Consider the following 17491-nt stretch of genomic DNA (forward strand, 5'->3'; position numbering starts at 1 on the left):
CAGAACCAGATTCTCTCTCTACTGTTAGAGTTTATTTGCAGAATTACTCCTCGATGCCTTTTGCATCTGAGTTCCTCTTAACCTTGGCAACGTGGTCAGACCTAGGGTACTGTGTGAAGTCCACTTCTAACAGTCACCATTGCAGCTTCACACTGAGATCAGTGCCACTGCAGAGCCCAGGTTGGTTGGGGCACACTTCAAGTACCTCTGCTGATTTGTGCTAAGTCTTTCATTCTAGTTTCATGCTGTTATGCTGTTTGTCTGGCACAAAACTTTGCAGGTGACTCTCTGTCAGGAAACTGCTTTTCTTTTGATATTGAATTTAAAACTTAACTACAGGGATTATTTTCTGCAAGAGTGACAATTTTTTCAGCCTTCCCACTCAGCATGTCTGTGGCAGCTGAGAAAATAAATCACCTGTATGAATCTAAATGCTCACATTTAATTGAAGCTTCCCATGCAAGCCACAGTCTCACGACTTCAAGGCTCTCCAAGCCTTTTCTAATGGGAGCATCTGCAACTCAGAGTGCAGCACGTCAAAGCACGAAGACAATAAGACCTGTTCTTTGTGGTTCTTTAGACATGACAACTTGCTTATTACCTCCCAAATAACAGTGCAAGTGATGTTTATTCTGTTCTCACCTGTCTATTCAGAAAGGCCTTGAATTTCTAAATAACAAAATGTGCTGGCACTTTACATCTGTGCTGATACTTTACTCCTTTCAGTTTGATTTCTAATGTAATCTTCATCTGATACCTCTGTTTTTCCTCAGACTGCTTCTTTTCCCTATACTTGTCCTGTGTCTCACATCATAACTGCTGCAGCCAGTCTGACTGCACTGCTTCCCCTGCCACCAAGCTGGGGGCTTATGATGCAAGACAGGACAGCTTAGTGATGAATTGCAACATTAAGAATTCAAACCAAGCCCACAAAGAAGCAGTTTGAACAAGCACAGAACACCCCAAAAAAGCAAATAAATGTTGGAGTTTCTTCATTCTGCAATGAAGAGGAGGTTGCACAGAAGCAGCTCCCCAGCACTTACAAACAATTCCCTAACCTGTGCCAGAGGGAAAGAGGTCCTGGCTGCCAGGTTTTACACTGCACTTTGAAAGCTGTTCTCTAAGAGTGGCAGGAGTCCAGCTGAAGACATCACAGCACTGCGAGAACACAACTCACAGGGCTCAGTTTACTCGGTGCGTGTAAAGAAGTCAGACTCTGGTCCGGATCTGCAGCCCTCCCGCACCCTGCTCCCTCCAGGCAGCCGGGCGTTCTCCGGGCATCACCAGCCCTGCCCCAGGCAGGGACCACCCCGAGGGCAGCAGGGACCCGTGGCCACCCTTGTCGCCCTGAGGGTCAGTTGCCACCAGGGGTCAGCACCGGCTCAGCGCCGGAGGCTGCCGGGTGCCGCCGGACCCGGGGGCGGGGAGCAGAGGGCAGCTCGGCGCTGGGGAAAGGTCCTCTGGCCCGGGACACCGGAGGAATACCGGCGGGAGGGCTGTGCTGCGCACTCAGTGGCACTGCCAGGGAGCTCTCAGCACCAGGCAGCCAGCACAGCACCCCGGGTTTCTCCGCGGAAGGGCACGCAGGAACACACTTACGTTTGACAGGAAGATAAGCAGCTGCTGATGGGCTGGGAATGAAAGAAAAGAGTGGCAAGGAAGAAGAATCTGTTGGTTTAAGGCACTTCTGTACCTCACCCTTAGAGCCTCTGCTCTGCAACAGAAATGTTCCAAAGCTAACCAAGCAAGGCAGTGGGGTGGGGTGAATTTGCTTAGTGCAAGCAAGGTGGGGGCTGGCAGTGGAACAGCTCAGACAAGGCCAGCAAAGGGCCTGAGGATGTTCTCTCCCTTCTACCTAAGTTCTCTCCCTCAAAAGTGAAGTATTTAGCAACACAGCTCATTTTATATTTGCTGAGCACAGCCTGGTGGCAGCGTAGAAATCCGAAATGCTTCTGGGCTCTTTCTCAATAACATATTGTTGGGCTCTAATCTGAGCTTTCATCTGGGACAGTAGCAGGTTCAACACTCCTTTCCCCAAACATTTCCATCAGAACACCCAGAAGACATGCCCCTAGCAGGACATTTGGCCCCCTGGTGTAGCTGTTTACTTCATGGACCCATTTTACAGTTGTTGAGAATTTAGGAAAGTCAGAAAATGGAAAAGGCTAAGCCACAAGGTAGCTTTGCCCCACTTAGAGATCAGAGGCAGAGCAGAGCCCCAGGGAAAAGCCGAGAGAGACGCAGATTTACTCACGAGGGCAGAGTAGGAATTTGGAGACAGTTCCTGGATCTCCTTTGTGGCAGCCTCTAGACAGTGCGAGTTATAATCCAACTGGAGAATCAGGCAGCATAAATGCACTGCGAATGGAACCGCCAAAGCCAAAGCGTCTCCAGACACAGCTTCCATGAGGCAGCTCTCGTGGAGCAGCACTGCCTCAGCAGCACAGGGACAGCCACGCTGCTGGCATGTTCCTGCCAACAGTGGCAGTGTATGGCAGAGGCAGGGGGGTAGGGAGCAGGAAACCAGGATACACCAGTCCAGGGAGAAGCTGCGTCTGGGTGCCACAGGGAAATCTCTAATGGATCAAAATGCACCCAGTGGACCTAACGGACTTGTGCATGCTTCCTGGTCACTCAAAGTCTTCCCTAGCCAATGTGTCCAGTGCCAGTATGTAGTGCGCACAAAGAACCCAGCCAATCCTAGACTCCAGCGTGGGCTTTCCCACCAGTGAGTACACCTGTGGGAGCAGCAGGAAAAGGCCTTTTGCCTTTCCCTGCTCAAACCCACATCAGGGAGGGGAGTTTGGAGCACCCCACGACACTTGGCTTCACTGGAGATGTCTGCCAAGCTGGTTTCCCCTATTTTAAAAGGCTTCTGGTCTGTCTGCAAGATAAAACAGAAGCGCTCAAAGCAGAGCACAGCACTCTTCAGTGGACCAATTAAACAGGCTTCAGTGGGGCAAGCAACTGTTACTACACACTAAATCCAAACCAGTTTAAAGATCATTCCAGCCAAGAGACAAGCTGAAATAGATCAAAGACTTGTCCCACTGCTACTCCATCACACCCAGGTGGCATCCAGAAACTTCTCAGAAACCACTGCTGTCCCAGGCTATGGCAGAGACTGTGGAAAGGTTTATGGAGGAACTTTAACCTCTGTAATTTTAGCAAAGGAGTTCCACGAAGGGGAGCACTCCTGTGCTCAACTCTCCAACCAATTCAGTGCATTTATCTGCTGCTACACTGGTTGACGACACCAGCTCTAAGTGCCTGGAATCACTCCTTGGCAGAGATAGCATCTTCCATTTGTAAATTCACACAACGATTCTACACAGTTCATCACTACTGAACAATTGCACAGGCATTCACTTGCAAGTGGTCACCCACAGAAACGTGCAAGACCCAGTGCAAAGTTCACTTCAGAGGCTCCTTTATTAAAATGCCTTTTCACATCCCTTACACTGACACGTTTGCACGGACACTCGTGGAACGCCAGAAAGAGCATCTGTCGACAGAAGAGTGCTGTGAAGTCAGTCTTTTACGAAAGCCTTGCGGTACAAACAACATTTGCACAGGGAACAATAAATTAGAGATATTAGTCAGTAATTGGAGCTTGACAATTTAAACACTTGGAATCAGGATGCGGACCCCTCTTGTATCCCTTGCTGCCTTTGCACCTTGGATGCGATGCTTGTAGCAGTAACTATGTATCTGTATGCAAATCCATGGCCTCTTTCACTGTTTCCTAGTTAAAATGAGAACCTTCTTATCTGTGGCCCAGATCTTGTAGTAATTCAATCTGCAGTAAGAAAAGAGAGCAACTGCAGTGTCAAAGACCAGTGGTTAAGGGGTTGGGGCCAGTACTTTTTTTGCTTTGTTTTCTGAGTTTTAAACTAATGCAACCAAGATAAACATGGGCAGCAAAGATTAGATCCAGGCCCAAACTGGATCCATGTTAGTGGTTTATCATACTATAGAGAAAAAGGATAGGTATGGAATTCCATACTGGACAAACTGGACATGAGCATGACTTTGGATTTCTCCTAAAAATCAAAGGAATAAGGATTGCACACACCAGGATTTTCAGGTACAAACTCACTGACCTGGGTGTCAGAGACCTACCTTTTGCATCATCCAAAATAACTGTGATGGGCAACCATTCCTTGAAGAGCTATCACACCAAACTAACCAGCATCAGAAAGGGGAAAAGCAATTTAGCAAAGAGTGAGGAGTGTTTGTGCCTCTATGATAGAGGCACCTGGTAAAGTACTGACTCTCTGAACAGTTATTCAAGTGTTTAGAGAGCCCAGAGCTCACTCCTCCGTTAGGCTCTCTCTGCAGCGTAGCATCCAAGTGAGCTATAAGTTACCTGGCTCCAAGACTGGTAGCAGTCCAGCTGCTGCAGCACAGGGAGCTCAGCACCAGCTGCAAGATCAGGTCAGAGTACATATGTGGTTGGCCAAGCTGTGCTGAGCTCTGTTCTGCCACAGCAGAGTGTTACTGATAACCAAGTTAGCTAGTTCAAAGCAAGCTTAGATATTTTGGCATCCTATTGCCATCACAGCAGTTACTGCACTGTAGAAATGTTCTTCCTCAGCTGTAGCTTCCCTTTTTATTTCCTCAGAGCATGGTGAATTGGAGGCTAGAAAGGCAAAATCATATCAGCAGGAGAAATTAAAGATGAGAACCTAGGTCAGTGGTTCCTAGAGCCACTTCTGTTTGTAATTTCTTTCCATTAAATGCTTTGGGGACATCTCTATTGTTCCCCTTATGGAAATAAACTTTGAAAGAAGAGCCTGGCAAACTCATAAATAAATGCTGCAGAGCTTTTGAAACATTTGCAACATCTTCCATCTTGGCGTGTTTTCTTCTCCCAGCTGACCTTTGAGATGGCTGTTCTAAGTAGTATCAAGATGCCCTTGTATTCTCTGTTGGCAAAGAGACAAAAAAAAAAGAAGGAAAAAAACCAACAAAAATGAGTGTAAGTGTCCCCTGCCCTCTCCTGTCCTTCTTAATCAATATAAAAGCTTTAAATATAGCATCATATTCCTTAGAGCACTGCACAGTGAGCTGGCAAATACCCACAGTTCCCTGGGGAGATATTAGTATTATCTTTGTCAGATGAAAAGGAACTAAGACAGTGAGAGATGCAGGTTAACACAGGCTAGGCTGCAAAACCATTAATCACCAACATCTGCAAGTGGGTGCCTATTGATGAAAGCTGGATTCTTAAGGGAAGCGCTGGCACCCAAGGAATCTGCAAGTCACATCCATTATGTCCTAGCTGATGCTCAGTGGCCACAATAGTCCCACAAGAATGGAAATCTGTTCCTAAGGAGCACGTTGGGGACCTTAACAGTGAGCAATGCAGGGTTCAGCTTTCAGACATCAGCTTCCTACAAGAGTCTGCTCCTCTGAACAAGTTATCAGCAGTAACACAGCAGGGACATGGCAACCTGCCACCGAGAACCACAAAAGACAGCCTGCAGACAGAGAAGTCCTCTCCACTAGCCAGTGGGAAAGGGCAAGAAGAGATCCCAAGCTTCATTGTCTTCACATTATATGACAGAAATAATTCAGTCCACTGAGGATTCACAACTGTCAAGTCTCTCCTGACGTCTGCTGCCAAAGCAAGTCTTCCTCCAACAAATATCTGCTAAGGGTACATGGTGCCCTCTAACCTAAGTTTAGTCTGTCAGCACCAAGGCGCCAAATTCCTTTTGTGGACTTACCCCCAAAGGATTTGCCCCATGAGTCAGAGGCAGGAAGTCCTGGTTTATAATTCAGTGTTTATTTCAGAGCATCACCTTGGTTCTCATATCCTGACTGGCTGAAGTTATGTGTGTCCCCCAGTTTTAACTGGACACATCCTTCATCTTCATTTCCTGTCTCAAACTGTTGTGCCATGTTACTGCGTGCAGTTCAACACATGCCAGGTCCCTTTGAAGCTGGCTGTCTTGTGCTGGCAAGGTGGAGCAATTCCTCCACCACTGAGAACTTACAAAGTAGCTTGAGTAGGACGAGAAAGTAGCTGAGGAAACCCCAGAAATTTCTCAGAACAGAATTTGCAGTGCAGAGTTTTCTGTCTCAGATGCTATGTTCTGAGGTTGAACAAATGGGCAGCTAAAGCACACCTTGTCCTGACTGAGTCTTCCATTCCTCATACACCTCTAGGACAGAGTCAAACAAAACCACACACACATCTAAGAGGTGAAAGGGTAGGAGGAGACATGAAGTCAGAATGTACTGCTGAGGTACATTTGACACAATACCAATTAGTATTTGGCTAAGTGGCTATCTTATTGTTAAGATATTTCCTTCAATATGTTTTCAGAAACTGAGGCCATTAAATAACTTAGAAAGATTGCCAGCTCTGATTTCAGGAAGGAAACCTCCTCCCAGTTCCTCTCTAAGTAATTCATTTCTTTTGCAAATACTTCCTATGGATGGCATTTAAGATACAAATTTCTGAAGCTGAGGAGAAAGAGGGAAGCAGCCCCCAGCCCAGAACTTTAGGTTTGCCTCTAAGTGACATAAAAGTCCATGCAGGTTCAAGGTGCTTTGGAGTGCAAACCAGTCAGAACCTGGCCTGCAATTGGGCCTTTATACAATGCAAATAAGTCAAAGTTTAACAGATTGTTTTCCTACTGCACCACCTTTTTTTGACGTAACACAAACATAATATGCACACTCTCAATGCCTCTGTGTAACACAACACTTATTGTCAGTACACAGTGTTTACTCAGGCCCTCTGCTCCATTTGGTAATGGTCTCTCAGTGAGGCTGAAGCAAAGGCCCTGCATTGCCACTCTGGATTGCATTTATTCTGACAGAAATTATGTAGGGGCAAATGCACACAAGGGCAGGGTTAGCACTCCCTGAGATGATTTGGTTCATCTCTCTTCTCCACAGAGCAGTGCTCTGCTTTGCTTCTGCAAAATCAGTCCAGAACTGAAAAAGTTAACAGAGTTTCTCTGAGGAGTGCAACCCACATTGCTGTTTGAGTTTAGTGACTGATAAGAACAGCAGGATCTGATGAGTCTCCACCATCACTACTGAAACCAAAACAATTGTGTGTCCTGTCTACTAACAGACCTCCACTCCCTGCTGCAGTGCCCTTTGTCCACACTTCTGCAATACCTATCACTTTCCAAACAAATTCTGCAAGTTTTTTGACAGGTCACAATAGTTAAGTAGTCCATCTGGCATTTCACGTGATCAAGATGCCAGCTGACCACCTCAGCTCCTTTCACTCGCAAAGTAAGTGAGTTGCGGCTCAAAAGCATCTTCACCTCTGAGCCAAATACTTCACTTGGTTCTAAAGAAGCTGAACAGCTGGGGAGGAAGTTTAAACCACTTTATCACTTTATAAGGAGCATTTTCCTTTTCTTGAGTAGGATCAGCAGCTCCATATTTGGGCCAAACTCCTGAGGCACATCACAGTTCAGCACTGTGTGAAAATGAGTTGCAGGGAAATAAAGAAAAAAGTTGCAAGAAAATCAAGGCAGAAAGCAGCTCTGTGGCGACCTGCCCCTTCTGCACTCAGCTCTGCTGCCTGTGAAGTGCTGAGAAGCAAATAGGAGGCATGGAAAATCTATAAAGGAATTTATTTGTCCAGTCCAACTTTGAAGTGTTCAAAGAAGTATGCTGCTGCTTTTCTTTTTGTTACAGGCAAACAGAAGTGGGAATTGAAGCAGAAAATGGGGATCTGTTTTGCTTTGAGTTTTGCCTCCTTTTTAAAGCACTAATCATTATTTTTTTTCAAGAAAGAAAAGAGTAGTTACTATGTCAAGTAGATGGACAGTGTCTAAGGAGGGGACAATATCACAGACATGAGCTGGGTAAGGCTACTTTTAGGAAACCCTGGATAAGATATGCAAGTGCTATAAAGCTGACTGTTCTTTGGGGTGACTCTGAAAATGGAATTAGTTATACAAAGTATTTTTATTGCTCTCCTACTCTTTACAGACCACACAAAGAAAACTGCCCTCAGCTGACACTTTTTTCCCCTTGAATCTAACATTTCTTCATTAATTGTCTGGTTTAGCAAACTTTAATAGCCCAATGAAGTCAGTGTGTTTTCACTGAAGTAGCCTCATTACACACCCAGGGAGAAGGTTTTTTTGGCCACAGGAAAAGAAAACCAAAACGTCTTCATCAAAGCTTAGTCTTTCATTCAATGTCCATTATAAATTATGTAGGGCGTGGGGAAAAGGAGACAAAACCTCTTCCCTGAGCTCACACCAGATTTCTTTCACAGCCACTTGACCATTTTTCCTTTTGTGCTGGGCAAACTTTCTTCTTCTGCCTGACTCTCCAAGGAATGCCTGGGATAACCTAGAGGAAGCTTCAGCTCCACTTATTTTTAGGAAATGGAGAGCAAAGAGTAAAAAGAAACCTTTAAACTAAGAGAGACAATGACACTGTAAAGCCTACTGGCCTGCTAATGCCTGTCTGTTTATGGTAACACACTCTGTGACCTTCAGTGCGCTGCCAGCGGCTGTAAATAACACAATGGACTGCTGTTTCATCCCATGGGGGTGCGAGTGCTGATGGAGCCTTTCAAAACTCAAATGGATGCCATAAGCTGACGTAGACTGAGCTATTGTGATTCTTATTTATGAGTCTCTCTCTCTTTTTCTTTTCAAGTACAAATTCCAGAGTCTCAAAAGTGGATGGCAAAAAAACCCACCCAGTCTGCATGGTCTGAGCTTACCTAAGCCACAGTGTAAGTGGCACAAATGTAAGTTGCCTGCCTCTCATCTCTTGAGAGCACAGTAACAGCTCACTCAAGGCTTTTAAGGTTTATCTTTTTAATCCATGTCTTTTTTACTAGCTTCTTGGCCCTATAAAGTTCTTTACCACCTGCAGAACCTTCACAAAACTCCTGACTGTTGGTACTATTCCTGCCTCTTCCTTGGAGCAGCACATCTGTGACACAGCTAAGCATTCTGAAGCTATAAGTTGCTCACCTTTAAAATTTCTTACAAGGTTTCAGTTTTCACCCCCAGTCCTCAGAGACATCCTACTTGCTACAGCAGTGATGAAGATGAACACAGAAGGGAATAGTCCCAGCTGGTGAACAGAAGTGACTCCTGGGCTAGCCACCCTTCTTTAGCTTAACTCTTCACTTCGCATCCTAAGAAGCCCACACCTCTGCATATTCCAGCCACAACGCCTGAGTGTGTGCGTGGCAGCAGGCACACCCCAGCAGACCTAGCACTGAAGGGACTTTACAGATCATAAAATCAACCAGGTTGGAAGAGACCTCCAAGATCATCCAGTCCAGCCTATCACCCAGCCCTAGCCAATCAGCTAGACCATGGCACTAAGTGCCTCAGCCAGTCTTGTCTTGAACACCTCCAGGGACAGCGACTCCACCACCTCCCTGGGCAGCCCATTCCAATGCCAATCACTCTCTCTGCCAACAACTTCCTCCTAACATCCAGCCTAGAGCTCCCCCAGAACAACTTGAGACTGTGTCCCCTTGTTCTGTTGATGGTTGTCTGGCAGAAGAGGCCAGCCCCCACTTGGCCACAGCATCCCTTCAGGTAGTTGTAGACAGCAATGAGCTCTGCCTTGAGCCTCCTCTTCTCCATACTGCACACCCCCAGCTCCCTCAGTCTCTCCTCACAGGGCTGTGCTCCAGGCCCCTCACCAGCTTCATTGCCCTTCCCTGGACACCTTCCAGCACCTCAACATCTCTCTTGAATTGAGTAGCCCAGAACTGGACACAGCACTCAAGGTGTGGCCTGACCAGCACTGAGTGCAGAGGAAGAAAAGCCTCCCTTGTCCTACTGGCCACACTGCTCCCAGTGATACCCTAACCAGCTCAGCAGGTTTTCATATGTAAATCTTGAGTGCCTCAGGTCCATCAGGAACTTGAAGCAAGCAGCAACCATCTCCTGTTCTGTCAGCATGAATATTTGTGGCAAATACTCAAAGCTGGGCAGATGTTCAACACAAACTCATGGGAGATCATTATTTGTTATCTACCTCCGGTGCCAGCACCACCAAATACCAGGCAACTTTTCCACCAACTTTTTATAGACAGAAGTCTATAAATGTAGCACTTATAGCTTGATGAGTTAAGAGTACATATGAAGGAATTGCCCTGAACAATAAATAAACAATTAAATTGCAGCAACACAATAATCTCAATCCAGTTTCCCTGTATTTAGCTGTTTGCATAAGATGAGTACTTACAGAATGCCTGTTCTCCACAGGATCTGCAAAACAAAATACAATGGATAAATGATGATGGCAGATTGCAGCTTGGTCAGTTCTACATTAAAGAAAACAGACTCTGATATTTAGTCTAACTTTTCTTGTTCACTTTGCAATGATGTGACACTGCTACCTACAGCTAAGGTTCAAACTCTGGTTCTGAGAAGTGTCTACTTGATAAGGAATGAACCAAAAAGTTACACGGAAAAGGTGTAAAAGCTTTTTGTGTCCTGAAAGCTGCCAGAAGGGAACGAACCCACTGCAGATCCAGAGCTACATCAAAGCTTGATGGGCTAAGCCGTACGTAAGGTTCATGAAGGCAGGCACTAACGAGCTGTCGTTTAGCTCTCTGTCACAACCTATTGTGCTTACAGGAAGGAGGAAATGAGAAACTTTGTATAAATTCCGAACTTCAAACAAGGGGATGTTTGCTACCCCACAGCTACTGGGTCACCCTGACAGATATCCATCCTACCTCGTTATTTGTCACCCAGACTGAAGTCTGGCTTTCTAGCTAAGTATCCTGTCTCTGCCAGCAGGATGTCCTCATCTGTGTCCTTGGAAAGTGCTGCTGGAGGCTCTAGGATTTCTGACAGGTACCGATCGGTAAGCTGGCAGGGAGCCCTCAACGAAGGCACAGCAGCTTTTGCTGCCTGGTTGCTATGTCAATCTGTTCACAATAGGAAGCGTTTTTCATTTCAATTGCCCTGGGTTTACTGCGAGGAAAAAGAGCAGGGAGATTTTCAAACGACACCTGGGGCTTTTCCCTAGTGACAAACCAGGGAAATGGGAAATGCTGGATTCTAGTCATAGCCTAAGAAATGGTCAAGCTTCCACAGCAGAGCAAAGAAGAAGCTGCAAAGTTGGTGAAAGGAATCAGCACTCAAGGTCTGGTGCTGATGATTTCTAACAGACTTCCAAGCCTAACAAAAGCTGGCGTTTTTATGGATTTTGGATGGATTTAGACTCTTGCATCTAGTTGATGAGGGTTTAAATTCAAAGGACATGTCTACGAAGGAATGCTTTCATGGCCAGAAGCCAAGACACCATCGTCCCCACCTGCTCTGCCCTTTCTCCTTGTTGGAGGACATGGAGAAGATACCTGTAAGCAGTTGCAGCTCATGCTCCATCTCAACCCATCTCCAGCACTGCTGAAAGCCAATGTGCTAGACTGTAGCTGAAGACGCTGGACTGCAGACACAGACTGTGTTCTGCCAAGCCTTTTATAGGAGCAGTAGCTTCTGAGGGAATCTTGGCAGGCAGCTTGGGAACAGTTCTCGCACAGGGGCACGCACGCAATTCAGCCTTGCGCTTGTAGGTTCAGGCAAGGTCAGAAGCTCCCTGTGCCTTACTGAAGCCACCTGGCTTTGACTAATCTTTGGCTGCAGCTACTGTAAGCATTTGGCTCTGCAATCAGTGTCACACAGACCCAGGCTTTGATCTAGAATAGGTCCTGAGGCCTGAAGATCCAAAGTTTTCATTTTGGAGAAGGGACAGGTTATTTGCATGACTTTGGAGTGCATGCAGTTAGCTTGTGTTCACAGTGCCACAAGCAATGCCCAGGCCCCCTGAGCCTTTTCAGTGCTGCAGAAGGTGTTCAGTGGGAAATTCTGGCTATGTAGAGAGGTGTTAAGCTCAAGGCTCAGTAGCAGGAAAGTATTTGAGCAGATTTCCTGGCTGCTAGAACTGATTTCTGATAGCTTGTTCCAAATCATGTATGCAATGGGGATTTCTCAGGCCTTCTTTCACTGGGGTTTATTTATCTTTTCATAGTGCATTGTTGGTTGCAACAGGATTCTTGGAATTTCCTGTCTCACCACTGCAGCTGCTTCCAAGCACCCAGTTGATTTTTCCAGGCTTAGCAGCATGAAGACTGGTTCTCCATTTTGGTCACTACATTTCCATTGTCCTCATCAGAAATTCTACCTTGCAATAAGCCACTGGTTCCTCTCAGCAGTGTGAACAGAGATGTTCAGTGGAGCTGAGGTAAAGGACAAGTATGGAGATGCTTGGACTTGCTGCTCCTATACTGCCTCCTGGGAGGACAGTAGGTGGGAGGGAAAAACTCACACATCGAAAAGAGCCTGCACTCACCCAGCTGCATTTAGGGTGACACATCCCAACCCCTCCCTCAGGAAGAGCATCAGCTGCCAGCCTAGCCTGGGATTCCAGCTCAGGCAGAGCAGGCAGCAGGGCCACAGTCGTTTGAGCATTCTTGGCAGCCTACTGATTTAGACAGTTGCCTGTTTAAGTTTCAGATTGTCCCAGTTCTTTCTGAACAAAAAACAACGGCTCTGGGAGCGGGCTGGATATTCCTGACTCCCAGAGTACTTTGGCCTTTCATAAAGCAACCAGAGAAAGCAGTATTTTAAGGAAATTAATGTCAACAGGTACGAAGGACTTTTCAAGAAAGGTGTGTGTGACCTGACTGGTGCAAACTGTGACCACTCCCCAGATTGCCATTTGGCTGTAGGGTCTGAAAGCTGAGGCTTGAAGCTTTAGCTGGTTTATGTAAACTACTGAAGTGACAGCCTATAGCTCTAGGAAAGGATGTGAATCAATACCTGAGAGGGCTTCCTGAGCACTAAATATTCTTTCTCTGAATTAAACTAACTTTTCAATAACAATGCAAGGACTGCTTCACATCTTTGAGTTGCTTCCAGAGATGACGCTGGTGATCAACATCCTCCTTTAAACCTCCCAGCAGAGTAGAGGAAATGTAGTGTCCATCTGAAGAGCCTGGCATTCTCTAGCTGCCTGCTACGATTGGACTTTCAATGCAAACACACCTGACTAGATTTGAATTTCACAAATGACCTGCTTTTCCTACTGCTAAACATATGCAGGTCTTGCGGGCTTTGTAATGTGCTCTGACACTTGACTTCTGTCTCTCTTTAATGTAACACCTCTCTAGGCCTGGTGGTCAGAACAAAGGAAACAGCAGAGCAGACAAGATAAGTCTTAGAATAGTGTGATGGAGACATTTAATGACAGTAACAGGAGATAATGAAGTCAGTACCACGAAGGCAAGAAGAAAAAGAATAATGGCAGATGCTCAGCATGCTGCCAAGGGCCTGGGGCTTGGGAAAGGTCAGAGCACTATCTACACTATGGGTTCATGACTTGGGGTAAGGATAAGCAATGGCTGTAGAACTCAAAATACAAGAGAAGTTGGTTACTGACATGGCATCTGCCTTAGCAGGGACAGCCCTGAGAGCCATCAGAAAAACTAAGAGGAAAAATATTTTAGTTCAGTGATAAAGACATGCATCAGGTATAACAACTACTGACAGCTCTTCAGCTTCCTCTCCACTGGATGGAATATCTGGAGTGCACAGACAACTCCTTGAAAAGGCAAAACTGCTCATGAAGGACTCAGTTCTAGGTAAATAAACCCAAACCACAGCAGTTACCTACAGACAAATAACAAAGCATTACATAGGTCTTAGGTGTTCAGTTTGGCAAGCTGTGTAGCTGACATCAGTTCTCAGATCCAAGTAATCTCCCCAGAGATTAACTTCCTGAACAGATTCTACTCTTGGGCATTTGCTCAACTATCTCAAAGAATATTCACAGTGAAGATCACAATGGTAAATAGGATGCCCATGGTGGTTGTGGATGCCTCCTCCCTGGGAGTGTTCAAGGCCAGGTTGGATGAGGCCTTGAGCAGCTGAGTCTAGTTGAGAAGTGTCCCTGACCATGGCAGAGAGGTTGGAGTAGATAACCGCTGAGGTCCCTTCCAACCTAAGCCCTTCTGTGATTCTGTGGTAAAGCAACTTCTGCACTCACCAGTAATTATCATCATCTTTTACAACTGGCCTTTAATATCCTGATGGTAACAGATTTAGGAGACTTAGGAAGATTGATCTGTTTCTTAGGGATCCTGCACTGCATTTATACTTTGCCACCTTGCAATCAAACAGCCTATCAAAAATCCAAGTAGATGTGACACTGAATGGGCTGCAAGGCAGCTCTCCAAAGCAACTGCACAACTCTGTGATGCACTGCTTATCTAATTGAAACACTTTTCCTGTCTGTCAGTCAGGAAAACCAGACGGGATTAAAACAATAAACTGTTACTATGCTTCCAAGAATAACTGAAACTGGAATGTTGTGCATCAGAGAGCAGGTGGGCTGCAAGATTAGGAGGTGTTTGCAAATAATGTGGCTAATTCAGCTCTGTATTTCACTCTATTGCACTTCACGGCAAGCAAAGCCTTTCCATAGCTGTTCTGCACCAGCCTTGAGCTGACTCAAGTTCACACAACATCCTTCTAGCACATAACACTTTCTATTATGCCAGAAACAGGGATGGTGAAAGGTGTAATCACCAGCTTCACACCTTGGCAGGAAGCAAGCGAGAGGTTGGACACTCAGTTTCTGCAGCTTGTTGCAGGTCCAATTCACACTCACCTGGAAACGTTTCAGAACACTGCTGGCCTCTGGGTTCAGCCCTGAAATGAGCTGGATTTCCCTTAGGATGCTGCCAGGTGAACTGCCCAGCCCTGTTCTTTACTCTGTAAAGGATGTTCTGCTTTTCACTGAAGGGCTGTGAGAAATGAGTACAACTCACAGGCTCAGCAGCTAGCCAGGAGTGAGGATGCTGAAATTCTGTTCCCTGTGTTGTCACTCTCTAAATACATTGCCTTAAACAAATGACCTAATCTCTCTGTTGATTCAGCTGTAAAGTGGAGATAAAAAAATTGCCTTACAAGTCCTCACAAGGGAAAATTAGTGTTTCCTAAAGTGCTTGGAGATCCTCACATCAAAGATTCCCTAGAAACAGAACACTGTGTCAGAGCAGTGGGGAATCCCTTACAAAATAAACAGCAAACCAGCAAATTAAAACACAACAATCAAAAATTAAACATGGCACACATCAAACCCAGCTGGTAAAATGGACAAGGACAAACCCTGAACAGCTTACAACTCTAACATTAACAAATCTAGACTTCCTAACACAAAAAAGAAGAAAGGAAATCCTTTCTGGTTCCTCTTGGATAAATTATGAAGAAAGACCTTTAACCTGCTCTCTCTGAACTCATTCCTGCCAGCACATTTACAGACAGTAATTGCCAGTAAGCTGTATAGGCTGGATGTTAGGAGGAAGCTCTTCACAGAGAGAGTGATTGGCATTGGAATGGGCTGCCCAGGGAGGTGGTGGAGTCACAGTCACTGGAGGTGTTCAAGAAAAGACTGGATGAGGCACTTAGTGCCATGGTCTGGTTGACTGATTAGGGCTGGGTGCTAGGTTGGACTGGATGATCTTGGAGGTCTCTTCCAACCTGGTTGATTCTATGATAATGCCTGCACACAAAAGCCTGTGTCACAGGAGGTGGAAGGGCTGTGACTGGCACACACAACCTCAGACAGGTTGGGTTTTCACGGTGCTTAAAACAAACAACTCACCCTCCTGAAGCAATCATATTTCTTTAAAGCTTTTTTAGGGTTTGCTGTTGGAGGCTTTATAAATATTTCCTGGGGGTGATATTCAAACCCAGAGTGGTATTTTTGAGCACACAGCTATGAGGTAAGGTGTTCCTGAGCAGCTTGAGACAGCACATAGCATCCTAATGTTCAGCAAGGGAAGTTCAGCTCCAGAGGTCTGGCAAAACTACTCAGCAGGTACAGTGCAAATGGGCTGATGAAGTAGATGTCACAAATATTCATCTCACTGCATTAAACATCACTGGTTTATGAGCACCTAGCAAGGTGTCACACAATTTATCACCGCCTATGACTTTGTACCTGCCCTTCAGTATGTTCCTATGTGACTTGGATCACTTTCTGCAGCACTTATCTTCTAAACTGCTCAGGCACAAACGTATCCCTAATCTCTGCACAAATGCTTCCTTTATGTGTTTAACTTTTCACTAGCTTACTTACCATTATTAGCTTTCCTGATTTCACTATAAACTGTTTCAGTCCCCTTCTGTACAGGAGCTGGAAAATGCATTGGCACAGAATCAATTCCTTTTCTTGGATTTTTTTGTTCTATTTTTTGTTTGCCTTATGAAAAGCTCCTTAAACAAGCAGAACACACTGGTTTACTTTCAGAGCAATTAGTTCCAAAAGCAGCAACGAGCCTGGGGAGTCTGTACAAAAAAAGCAGCTATGTCCCCTCCCCCAACCCCAGACCATAAGGTGCTGAGGAGATGGCTCTCCCCTCTCCATAAAAATGACAATGAAAATAGGTTTCCCTTCCTAAATTTGACTTGAACATTGTAATAACCTCCTCAACTGAAATTGATACTGCTTTAATTTTACAGAGACATCTACCACTAGAGAACAGCTTCCCCGGATCACTTTGGAGAGCTCCCTCAGTTTGTTCTATGGATTTAGGGACCCTAGACCATTTGCAAGACTATTTACACCCCCTCTGGGCAACTACCCTGACTAAATCTTAGAGGCACAAACCCCACCCAATTTTCTGTCTCAGAAGACAAAATTTGCATATTTCACACTACATAGCTTCTATTCAGGGGCTGTCTAGGAAAGACCTCCTCTCAGTTCCTCACTGTGGTGGACTCTTCCACCAGTGCATTGAGGACAAGTGAATATAGCAGGAGCGAAGGCTGAGAAGGCTTGTGGAAGGACAGAAAGCAAGGAGAAAGAGCAGGTAGAAGATTTGTACCTCCAAGGACACACTGGGATACAAATGCAACATTAGACACATAGTTTTCAGGCCTGAAGTTTTAGGTAAAGCTCTGCTCTTCGAGGAGATGGAAAGCAAAAAGCTCTTCTCTTTCTTCTCTTTTGCTATCTGACATCTGTGGAAACTTATCCACAGAGCTTCGATGACGAACTACAGGCACTTACCCAAGAAGGGAAGGAGCAGAGTCTTGCCTAAAGGCCTGAAAACAGCAAGAACTCAGTTTCTGTATGGTCAGTAAACACAGGTCTGGCTGGTAAAAGATCAGAACAATTGGGAATCCCTGAACAACTGAAATAAAGCAACTCTGCATTTAAAACCACTTTCAGCCCCTGACATTCTATGATTCACTGTGCAGGCAGAGCCTAGAGGCTTGCTGTTCAAGGATCCCATTCCTCTTAGTTAAACAGAGTCTTGTAGAGAACCTTGGAAATCTGTTAGTATCACCTCCAATTGCTGTGGATCTTCAACAAACCCAAAAGTTAGATTTTTCTAGTAAAAAAAAAAAAAGTTTGTTACCTCTCTGCAAGAAACTGGAAAGAAAATTCACATTTCTGGATGCAGAGTCCTGTATTTTAGCTACAAAAAAAAGAAGCATGTAAAGAATTCAGC

The 17491-nt window shown here is 45.4% G+C and overlaps 1 protein-coding gene across 8 annotated transcripts in view; it reads right to left on the reverse strand.

Moving 5' to 3' along the window:
* Nucleotides 1-4817: 4817 nt before the first annotated feature.
* PECAM1 (platelet and endothelial cell adhesion molecule 1) overlaps nt 4818-17491 on the reverse strand; it is a 29338-nt gene continuing 16664 nt past the window's right edge. Inside the window, exons 14-17 of one of the 8 annotated variants that reach the window (XM_064150566.1) lie at nt 17399-17458; nt 16114-16170; nt 10207-10229; nt 4818-4928 (exon numbers count right to left, since the gene is read on the reverse strand). In XM_064150566.1, coding sequence (XP_064006636.1) covers nt 4899-4928; nt 10207-10229; nt 16114-16170; nt 17399-17458 — 170 coding nt within the window. In that variant the 3' untranslated portion in view covers nt 4818-4898. Of the gene's footprint in view, nt 4929-10206; nt 10230-12961; nt 13641-14678; nt 15004-16113; nt 16171-17398; nt 17459-17491 lie in introns of those variants that run through there. The other 7 variants (XM_064150571.1, XM_064150570.1, XM_064150567.1 and 4 more) reach the window with 7 other exon arrangements.

The sequence above is a fragment of the Pogoniulus pusillus genome, chromosome 11, assembly GCF_015220805.1.
Source record: "Pogoniulus pusillus isolate bPogPus1 chromosome 11, bPogPus1.pri, whole genome shotgun sequence".
NCBI classification, from domain to species: Eukaryota; Metazoa; Chordata; class Aves; order Piciformes; family Lybiidae; genus Pogoniulus; species Pogoniulus pusillus.